General features: G+C 46.7%; 1 protein-coding gene across 1 annotated transcript; it reads left to right on the top strand.

Annotated features, from left to right (window-relative positions):
- The first annotated feature begins 2,584 nt into the window (after window positions 1-2,584).
- UBIAD1 (UbiA prenyltransferase domain containing 1) lies at window positions 2,585-17,363 on the top strand. Its single transcript, XM_067472769.1, has 3 exons — window positions 2,585-2,757; window positions 12,647-13,210; window positions 15,527-17,363. The coding sequence occupies exons 2-3, from the start codon at window positions 12,679-12,681 to the stop codon at window positions 16,012-16,014; spliced, it is 1,020 nt and encodes a 339-aa protein (XP_067328870.1). The 5' UTR covers window positions 2,585-2,757; window positions 12,647-12,678; the 3' UTR covers window positions 16,015-17,363.
- Window positions 17,364-19,291: the final 1,928 nt, after the last annotated feature.

The following is a 19,291-nucleotide window of genomic DNA, read 5'->3' as shown; positions in this document are numbered from 1 at the left end:
TCTCACAAATCCACCAAGAAAGCAAAGGACAAGAGGGATCCTCTCACCTCTGCAGGAGTCTACCGTATACCATGCAGCTGTGGACAAGAAGTCTACATAGGGACCACCAAACGCAGCATTGCCCAGACACGCATCAAGGAACATGAAAGGCACTGCAGACTACTCCAACCAGAGAAGTCAACCAGAGCAGAGCACCTGATGAACCAGCCTGGACACAGCATATTATTTGAGAACACAGAAATGCTGGACCACACCAACAACCACCATGTCAGACTACACAGAGAAGCCATTGAAATCCACAAGCAGGTGGACAATTTCAACAGAAAGGAAGAGACCATGAAAATGAACAAGATCTGGCTACCAGTATTAAAAAACTCTAAAATTACAACAGCAAAACAGCAGAGAGGAAACAACCAGGCACATCTTAACACCTCTCAACAAAAGATTTTCCCAGGCTCAGCCAGGCCTTCCAATGCTAATGAAGGTGATCAGTTGAAACATTCACACCTAGCTCCAGCAGAGAAGAGTCCTTTGCCCCACCCCAGTCATTCCACAGATGTATAAACCCTTTTTCCTAGTTCCAACAGACCTCACTACTAGGCCTGGGTAGCAACGCAAAAATTTGTTTCTAAAATCGATTTGTTTTTGGGGTTTTTTGCGTTTCGTTATTTAAAAGAATTACAAAATTTTCCTTTAAAAATGTTCGGTATTTACGAAATTTCGTTATTATTAACGAATCGATTCGTTAAGATGGCGGACCCCCCGCGCATGCGCAAATCATTTCCGAAACTTCGTTATTGATGCGGGGTCGATTCGTTAAGGTAATAACGAATCGATTCGTTAAGATGGCGGACGCAATTTGCGCATGCGCAAAAACGACTTCCGAACTTCGTTATTAAATACGAATCGATTCATTATTACACACAGGCACACAAGTTTCTTTTCTTTTTTTAGAATATTTTTGAATTTTTTGAAGAATAAAAGAAATATATTTTTCAGAAATATTTAAAAATGGAAAATTAACAAAACGCTTGCCCTGTTGTGGAGCGAACACAGTCACAGGAAAGGGACAAACACACACGCAGGCACACAAGTTTCTTTTCTTTTTTAAGAATATTTTTTGAATTTTTTGAAGAATAAAAAAAATATATTTTTCAGAAATATTTAAAAATGGAAAAATAGGGCGAAAACAGGGCAAAGCCTCCCCGCTGCTCCCAGCCCAGGGAATGAATGCAAGCAATGAATGAATGCAAGCCAAGCCTCCCTCCCGAACATCCCGTCTCCTCGCCTTCCCCAGCAATGAGCAATGCGGCCACGCGGAGCCGCTTTTAAAGGGCAGCCCGCCCAATCACAATCAGCCACGGTGCTTGGGAGCGCAGGATTGGCTCCCGGCGCACCCAGCATCCTCCATCCCTAAAACGTCATTTCCGAAACAGGCGGAAGCCCGTAAAAAAGATGGAGGATGCCGTTTCGATATTTAAAAACACTTCCGGGTTTGAAAATTTGTTTTGTAATCGTTTTGTAATTGCTAAAAATAACGAATATTTAACGAATTACAAAATTAACGAACGAAACCGCCCAGGCCTACTCACTACCTCTGAGGATGCTTGCCATAGATGCAGGCGAAACGTCAGGAGAAATGCCTCTAGAACATGGCCCTATAGCCCGAAAAAACCTACAACAACCCTCATATTTTATTATAATATCATATTTTATAATATTCAGTTCTTGTGGGTTTTTTCGGGCTATAGGGCCATGTTCTAGAGGCATTTCTCCTGACGTTTCGCCTGCATCTATGGCAAGCATCCTCAGAGGTAGTGAGGTCTGCTGGAAATAGGACAATGGGTTTATATATCTGTGGAATGGCTGGGGTGGGGCAAAGAGCTCTTCTCTGCTGGAGCTAGGTGTGAATGTTTCAGCTGACCACCTTCATTAGCATTTGAAGGCCTGGCTGAGCCTTGGAAAATATTTTGTTGAGAGGTGTTAAGCTGTGCCTGGTTGTTTCCTCTCTGCTGTTTTGCTGTTGCAATTTTAGAATTTTTTTTTAATACTGGTAGCCAGATTTTGTTCATTTTCATGGTCTCTTCCTTTCTGTTGAAAGGAATATAATATTATTATTATTTTAATAATTAATATTATTTAATAATATTTATTTATGTATTATTTAATAGTAATAATAATTAATAATATCGTAATAATTAATATTATTATTATTATATTATTATATCCCTCCCAGTATATTATACTATTAGTATTATCTATTATCTATTATGTTCTATACTGCAACATTATCCAGATTGGATGTCACATATTGAAATATCAGCTGGCTTTGAACTTGCACAGCTCATGGGCGAGGCCAGCCAATCCGCGGCCTGCTTGGCCAGAACCCGGAAGCGTTGGGCTCCAATCCGATTGGAGAACGCCGAGAAGGAGGCGGGGAAGCCAGGGCCCTGGCTTCCCCGCCTCCTTCTCGGCGTTCTCCAATCGGATTGGAGCCCAACGCTTCCGGGTTCTGGCCAAGCAGGCCGCGGATTGGCTGGCCTCGCCCTGCGCTCTGCGCACGCGCGAAGGCCGCGAGGGGGGACGCGTTTTGGGCGAGTCGGAGGGAAAAGCAGGCGGACTGGTTCTACTTCCGGCTGGAGGCGTGGATGCCGGAAGGAGCCTGCTGGGGAGCTCTCCTCCTCCTCCTCCGCTTGACCCTCCGAATGGAGCCTGAGCCGCCGGGAGAGGCCCGTCCATAATCTCTCCCTGGGAAGAGTGAGTGTTCTGGGCCTAGCATGGGCTCTCCAGAGGTCTCCTCTATTGAAAGGCATGGATTGGGTGTCACCTGTCTTGTGGTTTGCCTCTCCCTCAGCCAGGAGAAGGAAACAAACCCTATGAGGAGCGGCTTAAGGAGCTGCTGGGCATGTTCAGCCTGAAGAAGAGAAGGCTAAGAGATGAGATATGATAGCCATGTATACTTATAAGAAGGGAATATGTCATAGGGAGGGTGACTAAATGATCAAGGGTCTGGAGAACAAGCCCTATGAGGAGCGGCTTAAAGAGCTGGGGATGTTTAGCCTGAAGAAGAGAAGGCTAAGAGATGAGATACGATGAGGGCCATGTATAAGTGTGTGAGGGGAAGTCATAGGGAGGAGAGAGCAGGTCAAGGGTCTGGAGAACAAACCCTATGAGGAGCGGCTTAAAGAGCTGGGCATGTTTAGCCTGAAGAAGAGAAGGCTAAGAGATGAGATATGATGACGGCCATGTATAAGTATGTGAGAGGAAGCCACAGGGAGGAGGGAGCAGATCAAGGGTCTGGAGAACAAGCCCTATGAGGAGCGGCTTAAGGAGCTGGGCAAGTTTAGCCTGAAGAAGAGAAGGCTGAGAGGAGACATGATGAGGGCCATGTATAAGTATGTGAGAGGAAGCCACAGGGAGGAGGGAGCAGATCAGGGGTCTGGAGAACAAGCCCTATGAGGAGCGGCTTAAGGAGCTGGGCAAGTTTAGCCTGAAGAAGAGAAGGCTGAGAGGAGACATGATGAGGGCCATGTATAAGTATGTGAGAGGAAGCCACAGGGAGGAGGGAGCAGATCAGGGGTCTGGAGAACAAGCCCTATGAGGAGCGGCTTAAGGAGCTGGGCAAGTTTAGCCTGAAGAAGAGAAGGCTGAGAGGTGAGATATGATGAGGGCCATGTATAAATATGTGAGAGGAAGCCACAGGGAGGAGGGAGCAGATCAAGGGTCTGGAGAACAAGCCCTATGAGGAGCGGCTTAAGGAGCTGGGCATGTTTAGCCTGAAGAAGAGAAGGCTGAGAGGAGATATGATAGCCATGTATAAATATGTGAGAGGAAACCACAGGGAGGAGAGAGGAAGCTTGTTTTCTGCTTCCCTGGAGACTAGGACGCGGAACAATGGCTTCAAACTACAAGAGAGGAGATTCCATCTGAACATGAGGAAGAACTTCCTGACTGTGAGAGCTGTTCAGCAGTGGAACTCTCTGCCCCGGAGTGTGGTGGAGGCTCCTTCTTTGGAAGCTTTTAAACAGAGGCTGGATGGCCATCTGTCAGGGGTGATTTGAATGCAATATTCCTGCTTCTTGGCAGAATGGGGTTGGACTGGATGGCCCATAAGGTCTCTTCCAACTCTTTCATTCTATGATTCTATTATTGTAGGTGAACTATAAATCCCAGCAACTACAACTCCCAAATGACAAAATCATCATGTTTTGAGTGATTTTGTTGCCAAATTTGGTGTGATTTCGTTCATTGGTTCTTTTGTTTTTAAGGTACTCATTATGCACAGAGCATATATATATATATATAGTTATAATTAGTGTTCGTCCGTCCAACCACTGAATCATATTGGCTGTTAAGATGTCTCTTGTATTTAAATATATGCATCTAAATGGTATTGGGTTTTGTCTGTCTTGTACTTTCCTCTTCCTGAGCCATGCAAAGTGCCAAGTAACTTCTTGTTGTTGTTGTTGTTGTTGTTTTTAGTCCAGCGTTCCAACCACTGCATCATATTGACTCTTTAGATGTCTCTCGTATTTAATGTATTGTCGAAGGCTTTCATGGCTGGAATCACTAGGTTCTTGTGGGTTTTTTCGGGCTCTAGGACCATGTTCCAGAGGCATTTTCTCCTGACGTTTCGCCTGCATCTATGGCAAGCATCCTCAGGGGTAGTGAGGTCTGTTGAAAGTAGGAAAATGGGGTTTATATATCTGTGGAATGACCAAGGTGGGACAAAGGACTCTTTGTCTGCTGGGGCTAGGTGTGAATGTTTCAACTGACCAACTTCATTTGACCACATTCATTTGATTGCCTGGCAGTGCCTGGGGCAATCTTTTGTTGAGAGGTGTTAAGATGTGCCTGGTTGCTTCCTCTCTGCCGTTTTGCTGTTGTAATGTCAAGGTCTATTTCCTCCAAACTCCATCTGTGTTCATATTTAGGCATATGGAATATTTGTGTCAAGTTTGGTCCAGATCCATCATTGTTTCAGTCCGCAGTGCTTTCTGAATGTAGGTGAACTACAACTCCCAAACTTAAGCTCAATGCCCACCAAACCTTTCTAGTGTTTTCTGTTGGTCGTGGGAGTCCTGTGTGCCACGTTTAGTTCAATTCCATCATTGGTGGAGTTCAGAATGCTCTTTGATTGTAGGTGAACTATAAAGCCCAGCAACTACAACTCCCTATCTGTCTGTCTATCTATATCTATGGCTGGATGACTCTTTGTCAGAAGAACTTTGATTACGTTTTCTTGCCCTGGTGAAGGGAGTTAGATTGAATGGCCTTAAGTATTTTCTGTTGGTCATGGGGGTTCTGTGTGGGAAGTTTGCCCCGATTCTGTCGTTGGTGGCGTTCGGAATGCTCTTTGATTGTAGGTGAACTGTGAATCCCACTGACTACAACTCCATCTGTGTTCATATTTGGGCATATTGAGTGCATGTGCCAAGTTTGGTCCAGATCCATCATTGTTTGAGTCCACAGTGCTCTCTGGATGTAGGTGAACTACAACTCCTAAATTCAAAGTCAATGCCCACCAAACCTTTCAAGTGTTTTCTGTTGGTCATGGGAGTCCTGTGTGCTGAGTTTGTTTCAATTCCATCATTGGTGGAGTTCAGAATGCTCTTTGATTGTAGGTGAACTATAAATCCCATCAACTACAACTCCCAAATGACAAAATCATAATTTTTTGAGTGATGGTCACTCCTTGTGTTGTGAGACGTTTTGTTGCCAAATTTGGTGTGATTTCGTTCATTGGTTCTTTTGTTTTTAAGGTACTCATTATGCACAGAGCATTTTTATATATATATATATATATATATATATATATATATATATATATATATATGGTTGTTATTTTTAGTGTTAGCCCATTCCAACCACTGAATCATATTGGCTGTTAAGATGTCTCTTGTATTTAAATATATGCATCTAAATGGTATTGGGTTTTGTCTGTCTTGTACTTTCCTCTTCCTGAGCCATGCAAAGTGCCAAGTAACGTTGTTGTTGTTGTTGTTGTTGTTGTTGTTGTTTTTAGTCCAGCATTCCAACCGCTGCATCATATTGGCTGTTAAGATGTCTCTCGTATTTGATTACCTATATGGGTTTTATCTGTCTCTTCCTGAGCTGTGAAAAGCAGCAAGTGACACGTTGTTGTTGTTAGTGTTAGTCTAGCGTTCCAAACACTACACAATCTTGGCTGTTAAAATGTCTCATGTATTTAATTATATGTTTCTGATTGGAATTGGGCTTTCTCTGTGTTATCTCTTCCCGAGTCATGAGAAGAGGCAAAAATAATAATAATAATAATAGTTGTTGTTGTTAGTCCAGCGTTCCAATCACGACACTATCTTGGCCATTTAGAGGTCTTCTATGGAGTTTTGCCTTTCTCGGAGGCTATTTATTTATTTATTTGTGGATTATATTACATTTCTAACAGAACAAAGCAAACAAACAGACAAATACAAAAACTTGTGAGTCTGGTAGTTGGTTAAATGTCCTTTGACCAGTATCTGGCCACTTGGAGTACCTCTGGTGTTGCTGCAAGGAGGTCCTCCCTTGTGCATCATGTGGCAGGGCTCAGGTTGCATTGCACCAAGTGGTCAGTGGTTTGCTCCTCTCCCCACTCGCATGTCGTGGATTCCACTTTGTGGCCCCATTTCTCGAGGTTGGCTCTGCATCTCGTGGTGCCAGAGCGCAGTCTGTGCAGCACCTTCCAAGTCGGCCAGTTTTCTGTATGCCCAGGAGGGAGTCTCTCATTTGGTATCAGCCACTGATTGAGGTACTGGGTTTGAGCCTGCCACTTTTGGACTCTTGCTTGCCGAGGTGTTCCGGCGAGTGTCTCTGTAGAGCTTAGAAAACTATTTCTAGATTTAAGTCATTGATGTGATGGCTGAGACCCAAACAAGGGATGAGCTGGAGATGTCTCTGCCTTGGTCCTTTCACTATTGGCTGCTACTTCCCGGCGGATGTCAGGTGGTGCGATACCAGCTAGACAGTGTAATTTCTCCAGTGGTGTAGGGCGCAGACACCCCGTGATAATGCGGCATGTCTCATTAAGAGCCACATCCACTGCTTTAGTGTGGTGAGATGTGTTCCACACTGGGCATGCATACTCAGCAGCAGAGTAGCACAGCGCAAGGGCAGGTGTCTTCACTGTATCTGGTTGTGATCCCCAGGTTGTGCCAGTCAGCTTTCGTATGATATTGTTTCTAGCATCCACTTTTTGCTTGATGTTCAGGCAGTGCTTCTTGTAGGTCAGAGCACGGTCCAGAGTGATTCCCAGGTATTTGGGTGTGCTGCAATGCTCCAGTGGGATTCCTTCCCAGGTGATCTTCAGAGCTCAGGATGCTTCTCTGTTCTTGAGATGAAAGGCACATGTCTGTGTTTTAGATGGGTTGGGGATCAGCTGGTTTTCCCTCTATTAGGCAGTAAGAGCACCTAGAGCTTCGGAGAGCTTCTGTTCAACTATCTCAAAGCTCCCTGCTTGAGCAGTGATGGCATGATCATCAGCATAGATGAAGCTCTCTGTCCCTTCTGGCAGTGGCTGGTCATTTGTGTAAATGTTGAACATGGATGGAGCAAGCACGCTCCCCTGAGTCAGGCCGTTCTTCTGTTTCTGCCATCTGCTTCTCTGGCCCTGGAACTCAACAAAAAAGCTCCTGTTTTGTAGCCGGTTTCCTATGAGGCGGGTGAGGTGGTCGTCCTTTGTGATATTATACATCTTTCTCAGGAGGAGGCTGAGAGCGTGTGACCTCACAGTTTCCCATGGCTAAGAAAAGGAATTCAAGCCCATGTTGCAATACTCCATCCACTGCCGCGTCCAGATTCATTCCGTGGAGGTTTTCCTTTGCCTTCATTGAGGCTGAGAGAATGTGTTCACTTCCCTATCATGGAGTTTCCTTGGCAGATGTGTATTCAGAGGCATCAAGGAAGGCAGGTGTGTGTTTATTGCAATGCAACACTTAGTGTGTCTGTATCATCATCCGACTTCTTGAATTGCACAAATGGATTTGTGTGATTAGATCTCGATCCTTCCTCCTACTTGCTGCCAGCCTTGGTTTCAACCGGCCTTGACTGGGTTCCTTGCAGTCGTCTATCTGGTTCTTCCAACTGGTTGATCTGGATCTCAGAGCTTGACCTTGACCTTGTTGGTTCTCCCGGGCAAGAGGAGGTTGGATGGCCTTGTCAAACTACAGCTCCCAGGATGGCACAGTGAAAGTGGTGTCAAACTGCATTCGTTCTTATTTATTTACTAGCCGTACCCACCATGTGTTGCTGTGGCCAACCTTCCCTCCCTCTTTCTCTCCTCTCTTTCTCTCCTTTCTTCCTTCCTTCCTTCCTTCCCCCTTTTTCATTCTCTCCCCCTTTCTCTCAGTTCTTCCTTCTCTACCCCTTCCTTCCTTCCTTTGCTCTTTAGTTCCACCCTTCCTTCCTTCTCTTTTTCCTTCCTTCCCTCCCTCTTTCTCTCCTTCCTTCCCTCCCTCCCTCCTTCCTTCCTTCCTTCCTTCCTTCCTTCCTTCCTTCCTTCCTTCCCCCTTTTTCATTCTCTTCCCCTTTCTCCCAGTTCTTCCTTCTCTACCCCTTCCTTCCTTCCTTCCTTCCTTTGCTCTTTAGTTCCACCCTTCCTTCCTTCTCTCTTTCCTTCCCTCCCTCTTTCTCTCCTTCCTTCCTTCCTTCCTTCCTTCCTTCCTTCCTTCCTTCCTTCTTTCCCCCTTTTTCATTCTCTTCCCCTTTCTCTCAGTTCTTCCTTCTCTACCCCTTCCTTCCTTCCTTCCTTCCTTTGCTCTTTAGTTCCACCCTTCCTTCCTTCTCTCTTTCCTTCCTTCCCTCCCTCTTTCTCTCCTTCCTTCCTTCCTTCCCCCCTTTTCATTCTCTCCCCCTTTCTCTCAGTTCTTCCTTCTCTACCCCTTCCTTCCTTCCTTTGCTCTTTAGTTCCACCCTTCCTTCCTTCTCTCTTTCCTTCCTTCCCTCCCTCTTTCTCTCCTTCCTTCCTTCTTTCCCCCTTTTTCATTCTCTTCCCCTTTCTTTCAGTTCTTCCTTCTCTACCCCTTCCTTCCTTCCTTCCTTCCTTTGCTCTTTAGTTCCATCCTTCCTTCCTTCTCTTTCCTTCCCTCCCTCCCTCTTTCTCTCCTTCCTTTCTTTCCTTCCCCCTTTTTCTTTCTCTGCCCCTTTCTCTTCTTCCTTTTTACCTCCTTCCTTCCTTCCTTCCTTCCTTCCTTCCTTCCTTCCTTTGTTCTTTAGTTCCTTCTCTCTTTCTTTCCTTCCCTCCCTCCCTCTTTCTCTCCTTCTTTCTTTCTCTCCTTCCTTACCCCTTTTTCTTTCTCTCCCTCTTTCTCTCTTTTCTTCTTTCTCTACCCCTTTCCTTCCTTCCTTTCTTTGCTCTTTGGTTCTTTCCTTCTCTCCCTCTTTCTCTCCTTCTTCCTTTCTCTCCTTCCTTCCCCCTTTTTCTTTCTCTGCCCCTTTCTCTCCTTCCTTCCTTCCTTCCTTCCTTCCTTCCTTCCTTCCTTCCTTTGCTCTTTGGTTCCTTCCTTCTCTCTTTCCTTCCCTCTTTCTCTCTTTTCTTCCCTCCCTCTTTCCTTCCTTCCTTTGCTCATTGTTTCCATCCTTCCTTCTCTCTTTCCTTCCTTCTCCCTTCTTTCTCTCCTTCTCTACCTTTCCTTCCTTCTCTCCCTCCCTCTTTTTCTCCTTCCTTCCCCCTTTTTCTTTCTCTGCCCCTTTCCTTTCTTCCTTTTTTACTTCTTTCCTTCCTTCCTTTCTTTGCTCATTGTTTCCATCCTTCCTTCTCTCTTTCCTTCCTTCTCCCTTTTTGTCTTCGTCTCCTTCCTTCTCTACCTTTCTCTCCTTCCTTTCTTCCCTCTTTCCCTCCTTCCTAAATTTCCTACTTGACAGATGCGACTCTCTTTAAGGCTGCATAGGTCAACAGCAAGCTAGACTATTAATGGTCGGGAGCTCACTCCAACCCAGGCTGGCTTAAATCATGAATTATTTAATACTCTTTAGTGATTTAATGAATCTGGCTGCTAACTAGCTGTGCCACAGCCCGGTTCTTCCTGCACTTGGTTTTGTGTGAGTGACTTCTTTGGAGTGGTTCTCTCGTTCTCACCGCCGGCTGGTGTTTTTGCCGAACGAACGCCTTTTAATGTATGGTTCCAAACCACCTCGAGTCCTTCTCTGGGGGAGAAGACAGTAAAGCATGAATTAAACATCCTAATTTAATTGAATGAGTTAATTAGTTTAGCTAATTCCATTAAGTGGATGTTTAATTATTGATCAAGACTTTTGATCCATTCCACTCTCTTTCTGCCAGTGGTTTGAGCGTCGGAGTCGAGCCTGTGTAGGTCCGGGTCTGAATCCCATTGCGCGATCTTGTGCAAGTCACACTTTCTCAGCCTCGGAACAAAACAAGTCAACGACACGCTTAGGAGCTAGAGTTTATGTGATGTTTCATGGGCAATATATTGTCATGCTTCGATGGTGCAAACCAATGGTTAGAACAATTCGACCGGAAATGGCAAAGAAAAGCACAGGATTGTACGTTTTGGTAGATTTGCCGATTGGTAATAGGAATAATCTATATAAATAAAAATGTAATGTTCGTTTGTGCTACCATCAGAACTCAAAAACCACTGGGGGAATTGACACCAAATTTGGACACAAGACACCTAACAGTCCAATTTATGTCCTCCACTCAAAAAAAAAACCCCACAGAAGCAGCAAAAACCCCAAAAATCTACACAAGGGAATAGCGGCCGTTACAGCACTGAGAGCCAACACATATATGGATGGATGTTGAATCACTGCTTGGTGATATACACACACACACACACACACACACACACACACATATATATAACAATACTTCATATATTACTATTATATATATTTCATATAATACATATATATTATATATATTATTTTTATATATACTACTATTCCATTGTTCCATTGTGTCCTAGTCTCCAGGGAAGCAGAAAACAAGCTTGCTCCCTCCTCCTCCCTGTGGCTTCCTCTCACATATTTATACATGGCTATCATGTCTCCTCTCAGCCTTCTCTTCTTCAGGCTAAACATGCCCAGCTCTTTAAGCCACTCCTCATAGGGCTTGTTCCCCAGACCCTTGATCTGCTCCCTCCTTCCTAGGACTTCCCCTCACATACTTATACATGGCCCTCATCATATCTCTTCTCAGCCTTCTCTTCTTCAGGCTAAACATGCCCAGCTCCTTAAGCCGCTCCTCATAGGGCTTGTTCTCCAGATCCTTGATCATTTTAGTCGCCCTCCTCTGGACACTTTTCAGCTTGTCAATATCTCTCTTGAACTGTGGTGCCTAGAATTGGACACAATATTCCAGGTAAAGTGGTCTAACCAATGCAGAATAGAGCATGGGGAGCATGACTTCACTAGATCTAGACACTAGGCTCCTCTTGATGCAGGCCAAAATCCCATTGGCTTTTTTTGCCGCCACATCACATTCCTGGCTCATGTTCACCTTGCTGTCCACGAGGACTCCAAGATCTTTTTCACACGTCCTGCTCTCGAGCCAGGTCTCATGGGGAGCATGACTTATTTATTTATTTATTTATTTTATTTTATTTACAGCTTTTATATTCCGCCCTTCTCACCCCGCAGGGGACTCAGGGCGGATTACAGTGTACACATATATGGCAAACATTCAACGCCAATTTTTGACATACAAACATATACAGACATACACAGAGGCTATTTAACTTTTTTTTCTGGCCACCAGGGAGCTGTCACTTTCATCGTCCATCTGCGACGCTGATGAAGCACTTCCGCATTCCCCGCATGCTTCCCCACTGGAGTCCTCTTTATAGCCTCATAAATTAGTTAATTTAGCCTCCTCACACTTTAAGGTGGTACCTAATTTTCCTACTTGACAGATGCAACTGTCTTTCGGGTTGCAGAGGTTGACAACACAATTGGTTGGAAACCCACTCCAACTCGGGCTGGCTTCGAACTCATGACCTTTTGGTCAGAGTGATCTTAATGCAGCTGACACTCAGCCAGCTGTGCCACAATCCCGATGCATGGCAGTTCCCTGGATCTAGACCCTATAGAGGCCAAAATCCCATTGAAATGATCAAGGGTCTGGAGAACAAGCCCTATGAGAAGCGGCTTAAGGAGCTGGGCATGTTTAGTCTGAAGAAGAGAATGCTGAGAGGAGATACGATGAGAGCCATGTATAAATATGTGAGAGGAAGCCACAGGGAGGAGGAGGGAGCAAGCTTGTTTTCTGCTTCCCTGGAGACTAGGATGCGATGGGACAATGGCTTCAAACTACAAGAGAGGAGATTCTACCTGAACATGAGGAAGAACTCCCTGACTGTGAGAGCCGTTCAGCCGTGGAACTCTCTGCCCCGGAGGGAGTGTGGTGGAGGCTCCTTCTTTGGAAGCTTTTAAGCAGAGGCTGGATGGCCATCTGTCAGGGGTGATTTGAGTGCAATATTCCTGCTTCTTGGCAGAATGGGGTTGGACTGGATGATGGCCCAGGAGGTCTCTTCCAACTCTTGGATTCTAGGATTCTATGATTCTAATGTCAGGGGGAAACCTTTACCTTTCCTAGCGAGACTAAACTGTAACAGTGGTAATTAGGTGTGGCGCATGATGCCTTCACGTTGTCCTCTTCTCCTTCCAGGTCGTCTTCTGATAGGAGGAGTCCTTCCCACCATGGAGGCGGACGAAGAGATGGAAAAGGTCCGCATCCTCAACGGAGAGTCTTTGGAGGGTGAGGCGGAGGACCCATCGGCAGAGGAGGCTCTTCTGGGCTTCCCGAAGGGCCCTCTGAGCGGGGTCTGGCGGCACAAGTGCGCCTCCTACGTTCTGGCGCTGCGCCCGTGGAGCTTCAGCGCCTCCTTGACGCCGGTGGCCCTGGGCAGTGCCTTGGCCTACCGCTCTCGGGGCGCCTTGGACCCCGGCCTGTTGGTGGGCAGCGCCGTCACCGTCTTGGCCGTCCACGGAGCCGGGAACCTGGTCAACACCTACTACGACTTCTCCAAGGGCATCGACCACAAGAAGAGCGACGACCGGACGCTGGTGGACCGCATCCTGGAGCCGCAGGACGTCGTGAGGTTCGGGGTCTTCCTCTACACCTTGGGCTGCCTCTCCGCCGCTGGCCTCTACTGCCTCTCCACCCTCAAGCTGGAGCATTTGGCCCTCATCTACTTCGGAGGACTTTCCAGCTCTTTCTTGTACACCGGAGGTGAGAAATCGTGGAAAGTAGAGGGGAATTTAGTCAAAAACGGGGAATGTTAGAGTCGAGTAAATATGGTTTACTCAAATATGTTTTCCTCATTCTCCTTTTCATCCTCTTTTTCTTTTTCTCCTTTTCCTCCCCATTCTTGTTTTCTTGTTTTCATCCTGCCTCTGCCTCTCCATCTTTTCCTCTTCTTTTTCTTCTCCTTTCTCCTCTTCTGCTTCTTTTCTTTTCCCTGGTTTTTCTCCTTATTCTTTTCTACCTTTTCCTCATTCTTGTTCTCCTCTTTCCCTTCTTTCTTTGCCTTTTCTTCATCTTTTCCTCCTCCTTTTCCTCCTCCTTCTTGTGCTCGCCCTGCCTCTGCTTCTCCATCTTTTCCTCCTCTAATTATTATTATTATTATTTATTATTATTATTATTAATAATAATAATAATTCCTGTCTTTCTTCTGCTTCTCCATCTTTTCCCCCTCCTCTCTTGGCTTCTTCTCTTCTTACTTCTCCTTCTTTTCCTCCTCCTTGTGTTTGCTCTCGTCCTGCCTCTGCTTCTCCATCTTTCCCTCCTCTCCTCCTTTTCCTCCTCCTCCTCCTCCCTTGCCTCTCCTCCTCCTTCTCCTCTTCCTCATTCTTGTTCTGCCCCTACTGTATCTTTCCCGCCTCTCTTCCTCCTCCATCTACTCCATCTTTTCCTCCTCCACAATCTCCTCCTCTTCTAATTCTTGTCTTTTCTCTGCTTCTCCATCTTTCCCTCCTCTCCTCCTTTTCCTCCTCCTCCTTCTGCTTCCATCTCTTCTTCTTCTAATTCCTGTCTTTCCTCTGCTTTTCCATCTCCTCCTTTTGCTTCCCTTTGTTCTTGTGTTCGTCTTGCCTCTGCTTCTCCATCTTTTCCATCTTTTCCTCCTTCTCTTTTGGCTTCTTCTCTCCCTACTTCTCCTTCTTTTCCTCCTCCTTGCATTTGCTCTCGTCCTCCCTCTGTTTCCCCATCTTTCCTTCCTCTCCTCCTTTTCCTCCTCCCTCTGTTTCTCCTCCTCTTCTTCCTCATTCTTGTTCTCATCCTGCCCCTACTTCTCCATCTTTCTCTCCTCTCTTCCTCCTCCATCTACTCCATCTTTTCCTCCTCCACAATCTCCTCCTAATTCTTGTCTTTCCTCTGCTTCTCCATCTTTCTCTCCTCTCCTCCTTTTCCTCCTCCATCTCCTCTTCTTCTAATTCCTGTCTTTCCTCTGCTTCTCCATCTCCTTTTCCTTCTCCTCGTTCTTGTGCTCATCTTGCCTCTGCCTCTCCCATCTTCTCCACTTTTTCCTCCTTCTCTCTTGGCTTCTTCTCTTCTTCCTACTTCTTCTTCTTTTCCTCCTCCTTGCGTTTGCTCTCGTCCTGCCTATGCTTCTCCTCCTTTTCCTTCTCTTCGTTCTTGTGCTCGTCTTACCTCTGCTTCTTCATCTTCTCCATCTTTTCCTCTTCTCCTCTTGGCTTCTTCTCTTCTTCCTACATCTCCTTCTTTTCCTCCTCCTTGCATTTGCTCTCGTCCTGCCTCTGCTTCTCCTCCTCCTCCTTCCCTTTGTTCTTGTGCTCCTCTTCTTCTTGCTTCTCTTGCTTCTCCATTTTTCCTCCTCTTCTAATTCTTGTCTCTCTTTTGCTTCTCCGTCTTTCCCTCCTCTCTTCCTCCTCCATCTACTCCATCTTTTCCTCCTCCACAACCTTTTCCATCTCCTCCTTCTCCTTCTCTTTGTTATTGTGCTCGTCTTCCTTTGCTTCTCTTGCTTCTCCATCTTTTCTTCTGCTTCTAATTCTTGTCTCTCTTCTGCTTCTCCTCCTTCTCCTTCTCTTCGCTCTTGTGCTCATCCTGCCTCTGCTTCTCCTCCTTCTCCTTTTCGCTCTTGTGCTCGTCCTGCCTCTGTTTCTCCTCCTTCTCCTTTTCTCTCTTGTGCTCATCCTGCCTCTGTTTCTCCTCCTTCTCCTTCTTTTCGCTCTTGTGCTCATCCTGCCTCTGCTTCTCCTCCTTCTTTTCGCTCTTCTCCTCTTTTTTCGCTCTCATCCTGCTTCTAATTCTTGTCTCTCTTCTGCTTCTCCTCCTTCTCCTTCTCTTCGCTCTTGTGCTCATCCTGCCTCTGTTTCTCCTCCTTCTCCTTCTCCATGTTCTTGTGCTCATCCTGCCTCTGCTTCTCCTTCTCCATGTTCTTGTGCTCATCTTCCTCTGCTTCCCTTGCTTCCCCATCTTTTCCTCCTCTTCTAATTCTTGTCTCTCTTCTGCTTCTCTTCTTTCTCCTCTTCCACCTCTGCTAATTCCCTCTTCCTCCGGATCCCGCTTGTCCTCCCCCCGCAGGCATCGGCTTCAAGTACGTGGCCCTGGGCGACCTGGTCATCCTGATCACCTTTGGCCCCTTGGCGGTGATGTTTGCCCACGCGGTGCAGGTGGGCTACCTGTCGGTCTCTCCGCTGCTCTACGCGGTGCCCTTGGCCCTCAGCACGGAGGCCATCCTGCACAGCAACAACACGCGGGACATGGAGTCGGACCGGCAGGCCGGGATCGTCACGCTGGCCATCCTGATCGGGCCCACCTTCTCCTACGTGCTCTACAACACCCTCCTCTTCCTGCCCTACCTGATCTTCTGCCTCCTGGCCACCCGCTACACCATCAGCATGGCGCTCCCCTTGCTCACCATGCCCATGGCCTTCTCCTTGGAGCGCCAGTTCCGCAGCCAGAGCTTCGTCAAGATCCCCCAAAGGACCGCCAAGCTCAACCTCCTCTTGGGCCTCTTCTACGTCTTTGCCATCCTCTTGGCCCCGCCGGGGGCCCTCCCCAAGCTTTAATGCCCCAAAGAGGGGGCGCGGGACACTCCTTGGCACCTTCTCCTCCTCCCAGCCATTCCCATTCCAAGGGAAGCCTTAACCAAAACAGGAAGTGATTGCGGGTCACTTTCCTACAACAGGAAGTGGTTCAGGGTCACTTTCCTTCAACAGGTAGTGATTTGGGGTCACGTTCCTTCAACAGGTAGTTGTTTGGGGTCACTTTCCTACAACAGGAAGTGGTTCAGAGCCACTTTCCTACAACAGGAAGTAGTTCTGGGTCTCTTTCCTTCAACAGGAAGTGATTCGGAGTCACTTTCTTACAACAGGAAGTGGTTCAGGGTCACTTTCCTACAAAAAGAAGTGGTTCAGGGTCATTTTCCTACAACAGGAAGTGGTTCAGAGCCACTTTCCTACAACAGGAAGTGATTCGGAGTCACTTTCCTACAAAAGGAAGTGATTTGGATTCACTTTCCTACAACAGGAAGTGGTTCAGGGTCACTTTCCTTTAAAAGGAAGTCATTTGGGGTTACTTTCCTACAACAGGAAGTGGTTCAGAGCCACTTTCCTACAACAGGAAGTGGTTCAGGGTCACTTCCCTACAACAGGAAGTGCTTCAGGGTCACTTCCCTACAACAGGAAGTGGTTCAGGGTTACTTTCCTGCAACAGGAAGTGATTTGGGGTCACTTTCCTACAAGAGGAAGTGGTTCGGGGTCTCTTTCCCACAAGAAATCGGAACCCTTTGTGGAGTCTATGAGACTTGACTCAATGTGCTTTCAGTTGGGAAGACTTCCTGTTTTGCTACTGCAACTCCCATCTGTCTTATTCAGGCTGGGACTGTTGGGAGTTGTAGTCCGACAGCATCTGGAAAAGTTAAATTGAGACTAAGGGAGGAAGGAAGTCCGGCAAACCCGATGTCTCGGTGCAACTCCCATTCGTTTATTAAGGCTGGGACTGATGGGTGTTGTAGTCCGACAGCATCTGGAAAAGTTATGCAAAAAATGAGGCTAATAGAGGAGGGAATTCCTGCAAACTCGATGTCTCAGTGCAACTCCCATCCGTCTTATTCAGGCTGGGAGTGATGGGTGTTGTAGTATGACAGCATCTGGAAAGGTGATGTATCTTCCGAGGAAGGAGATCCTTCAAACTAGATGTCTCAAGGGCTTATTTTGCACCTTTCTTATGTGTCTCTTATATCTATACATACATGGAGAAAATAATCTTTGAGGCTGGAGGAAAATACGTCCTGAATCTTTAAGTTTCCAAGGTTAAATTTGCACATTTCTAATAAATATATATATAATAATATATTGTCATTGTAAAGTGGGGTTTGACCCATGCTTTGCTAGAAAATAAAGACCAGTTGTCGAAATGCTGAGCAGCACAGGAGAGCCTTTCCTGCATGCTTCTAATATCGATCCGTATGCACGAGTTTGATGCAAAATACGAATGAAAAACCGAAGAGTTGCGCATCCCAAATAGATGCCCATGTTGGAGAATTAAGAGAAGCAGTACTCAGAGTGGCCTGGAGGTGGCAGCATCTCCCCACTGTATGTACCAAGGACCAAGCAGTTGTGATGTTTTGTTTGCTTGTTTGGTTTTGTTTTGTTTTCATTGCTTGGAATGGCTGAGCCTCTCGCCTGGCCTTCTTTCCCCCTTTCTCTCTCTCTCATCCCTCCTTCTCCTCACTCCTTGTCAATCTCCTCTCGCCTTCTCCTCCTTTCCACTTCTCCCTTTCACCTGTTCCCATCTCTCATTCTCCATCTCTCTCCTCCCTCCTTTTCTCCCCTTTCCTTTGCTCCTCTTCCTCCTCTCCTTCCTTCTATTCTCCTCCCCTCTTCCTTTGACTCCCTTCTTCCCTGCTTTCTCCTCACTTCTTCCCTTCTTCTCCTCACTCCTTCTCCTCACTCCTTGTCAAACTCCTCTCGCCTTCTCCTCCTTTCCACTTCTCCCTTTCACCTGTTCCCATCTCTTTCTCCATCTCTCTCCTTCCTCCTTTTCTCCCCTTTCCTTTGCCCCTCTCTTCCTTCCTTCTCCTATTCTCCTCACTCCTTCTCCTCATTCCTTGTCAATCTCCTCTCGCCTTCTCCTCCTTTCCACTTCTCCCTTTCACCTGTTCCCATCTCTCATTCTCCATCTCTCTCCTCCCTCCTTTTCTCCCCTTTCCTTTGCCCCTCTCTTCCTTCCTTTTCCTATTCTCCTCACTCCTTCTCCTCATTCCTTGTCAATCTCCTCTCGCCTTCTCCTCCTTTCCACTTCTCCCTTTCACATGTTCCCATCTCTCATTCTCCATCTCCCTCCTCCCTCCTTTTTTCCCCTTTCCTTTGCCCCTCTCTTCCTCCTTTCCTTCCTTCTCCTATTCTCTTCACTCCTGCCCCTCCCTCTCCATCCTCCTCTTCTCTTCACCTCTTCCCCTCTTCCTCCTGCTCCCTTCCCTGCTTTCTTCTCCTCCCTTCCCACTTTCTCCTCACTTGTTCCCTTCTTCTCTTCACTCTTTCTTCTCCCCATTCCTTGTAAATCTCCTCTCGCCTTCTCCTCCTTTCCACTTCTCCCTTTCACCTGTTCCCATCTCTCACTCCATTTCTTTCCTCCCTCCTTTCCTCCCTTCCTTTGCCCCTCTCTTCCTCCTCTCCTTCCTTCTCCTATTCTTCTCACTCCTTCCCCTCCTCTTTCCCTCCCTCTCCATCCTCCTCCTCTTCACCTCCTTGTTCACTTCTTCTCCTCACTCCTTCTTCTCTTCACTCCTCGTCAATCTCCTCTCGCCTTCTCCTCCTTTCCACTTCTCCCTTTCACCTGTTCCCATCTCTCATTCTCCATCTCTCTCCTCCCTCCTTTTCTCCCCTTTCCTTTGCCCCTCTCTTCCTCCTCTCCTTCCTTCTCCTATTCTCTTCACCTCTTCCTTCGACTCCCTTCTTCCCTGCTTTCTCCTCACTTGTTCCCGTCTTCTCCTCACTCCTTGTCAATCTCCTCTCACCTTCTCCTCCTTTCCACTTTTCCCTTTCACCTGTTCCCCATCTTTCATTCTCCATTTCTCTCCTCTCCTTCCTTTTGTTCTCCTCGCTCCTTCCCCTCCTCTTCCCCTCTCTCTCCATCCTCCTCCTCTTCCCTCTTCCTTTGGCTCCTTTCTTCCCTGCTTTCTCCTCCTCCCTTTCCCCTTTCTCCTCACTTGTTCCCTTCTCCTCACTCCTTCTTCTCCTCACTCCTTGTCAATCCCGTCTTGCCTTCTCCTCCTTTCCACTTCTCCCTTTCACCGGTTCCCATGTCTCATTCTCCACATCCCCTTCTTTTCTTTTTCTCCTC

The sequence above is a fragment of the Anolis sagrei genome, chromosome 13, assembly GCF_037176765.1.
Source record: "Anolis sagrei isolate rAnoSag1 chromosome 13, rAnoSag1.mat, whole genome shotgun sequence".
NCBI lineage: Eukaryota > Metazoa > Chordata > Lepidosauria > Squamata > Dactyloidae > Anolis > Anolis sagrei.
This window is presented reverse-complemented; position numbering and strand designations above follow the sequence as displayed.

Coding starts and splice junctions, on each gene's coding strand:
- UBIAD1 (XM_067472769.1), top strand. CDS start 12,679: ATGGAGGCGGACGAAGAGATGGAAAAGGTCCGCATCCTCAACGGAGAG. Junction 13,211..15,526: donor CTCTTTCTTGTACACCGGAG/GTGAGAAATCGT, acceptor CTCCCCCCGCAG/GCATCGGCTTCAAGTACGTG.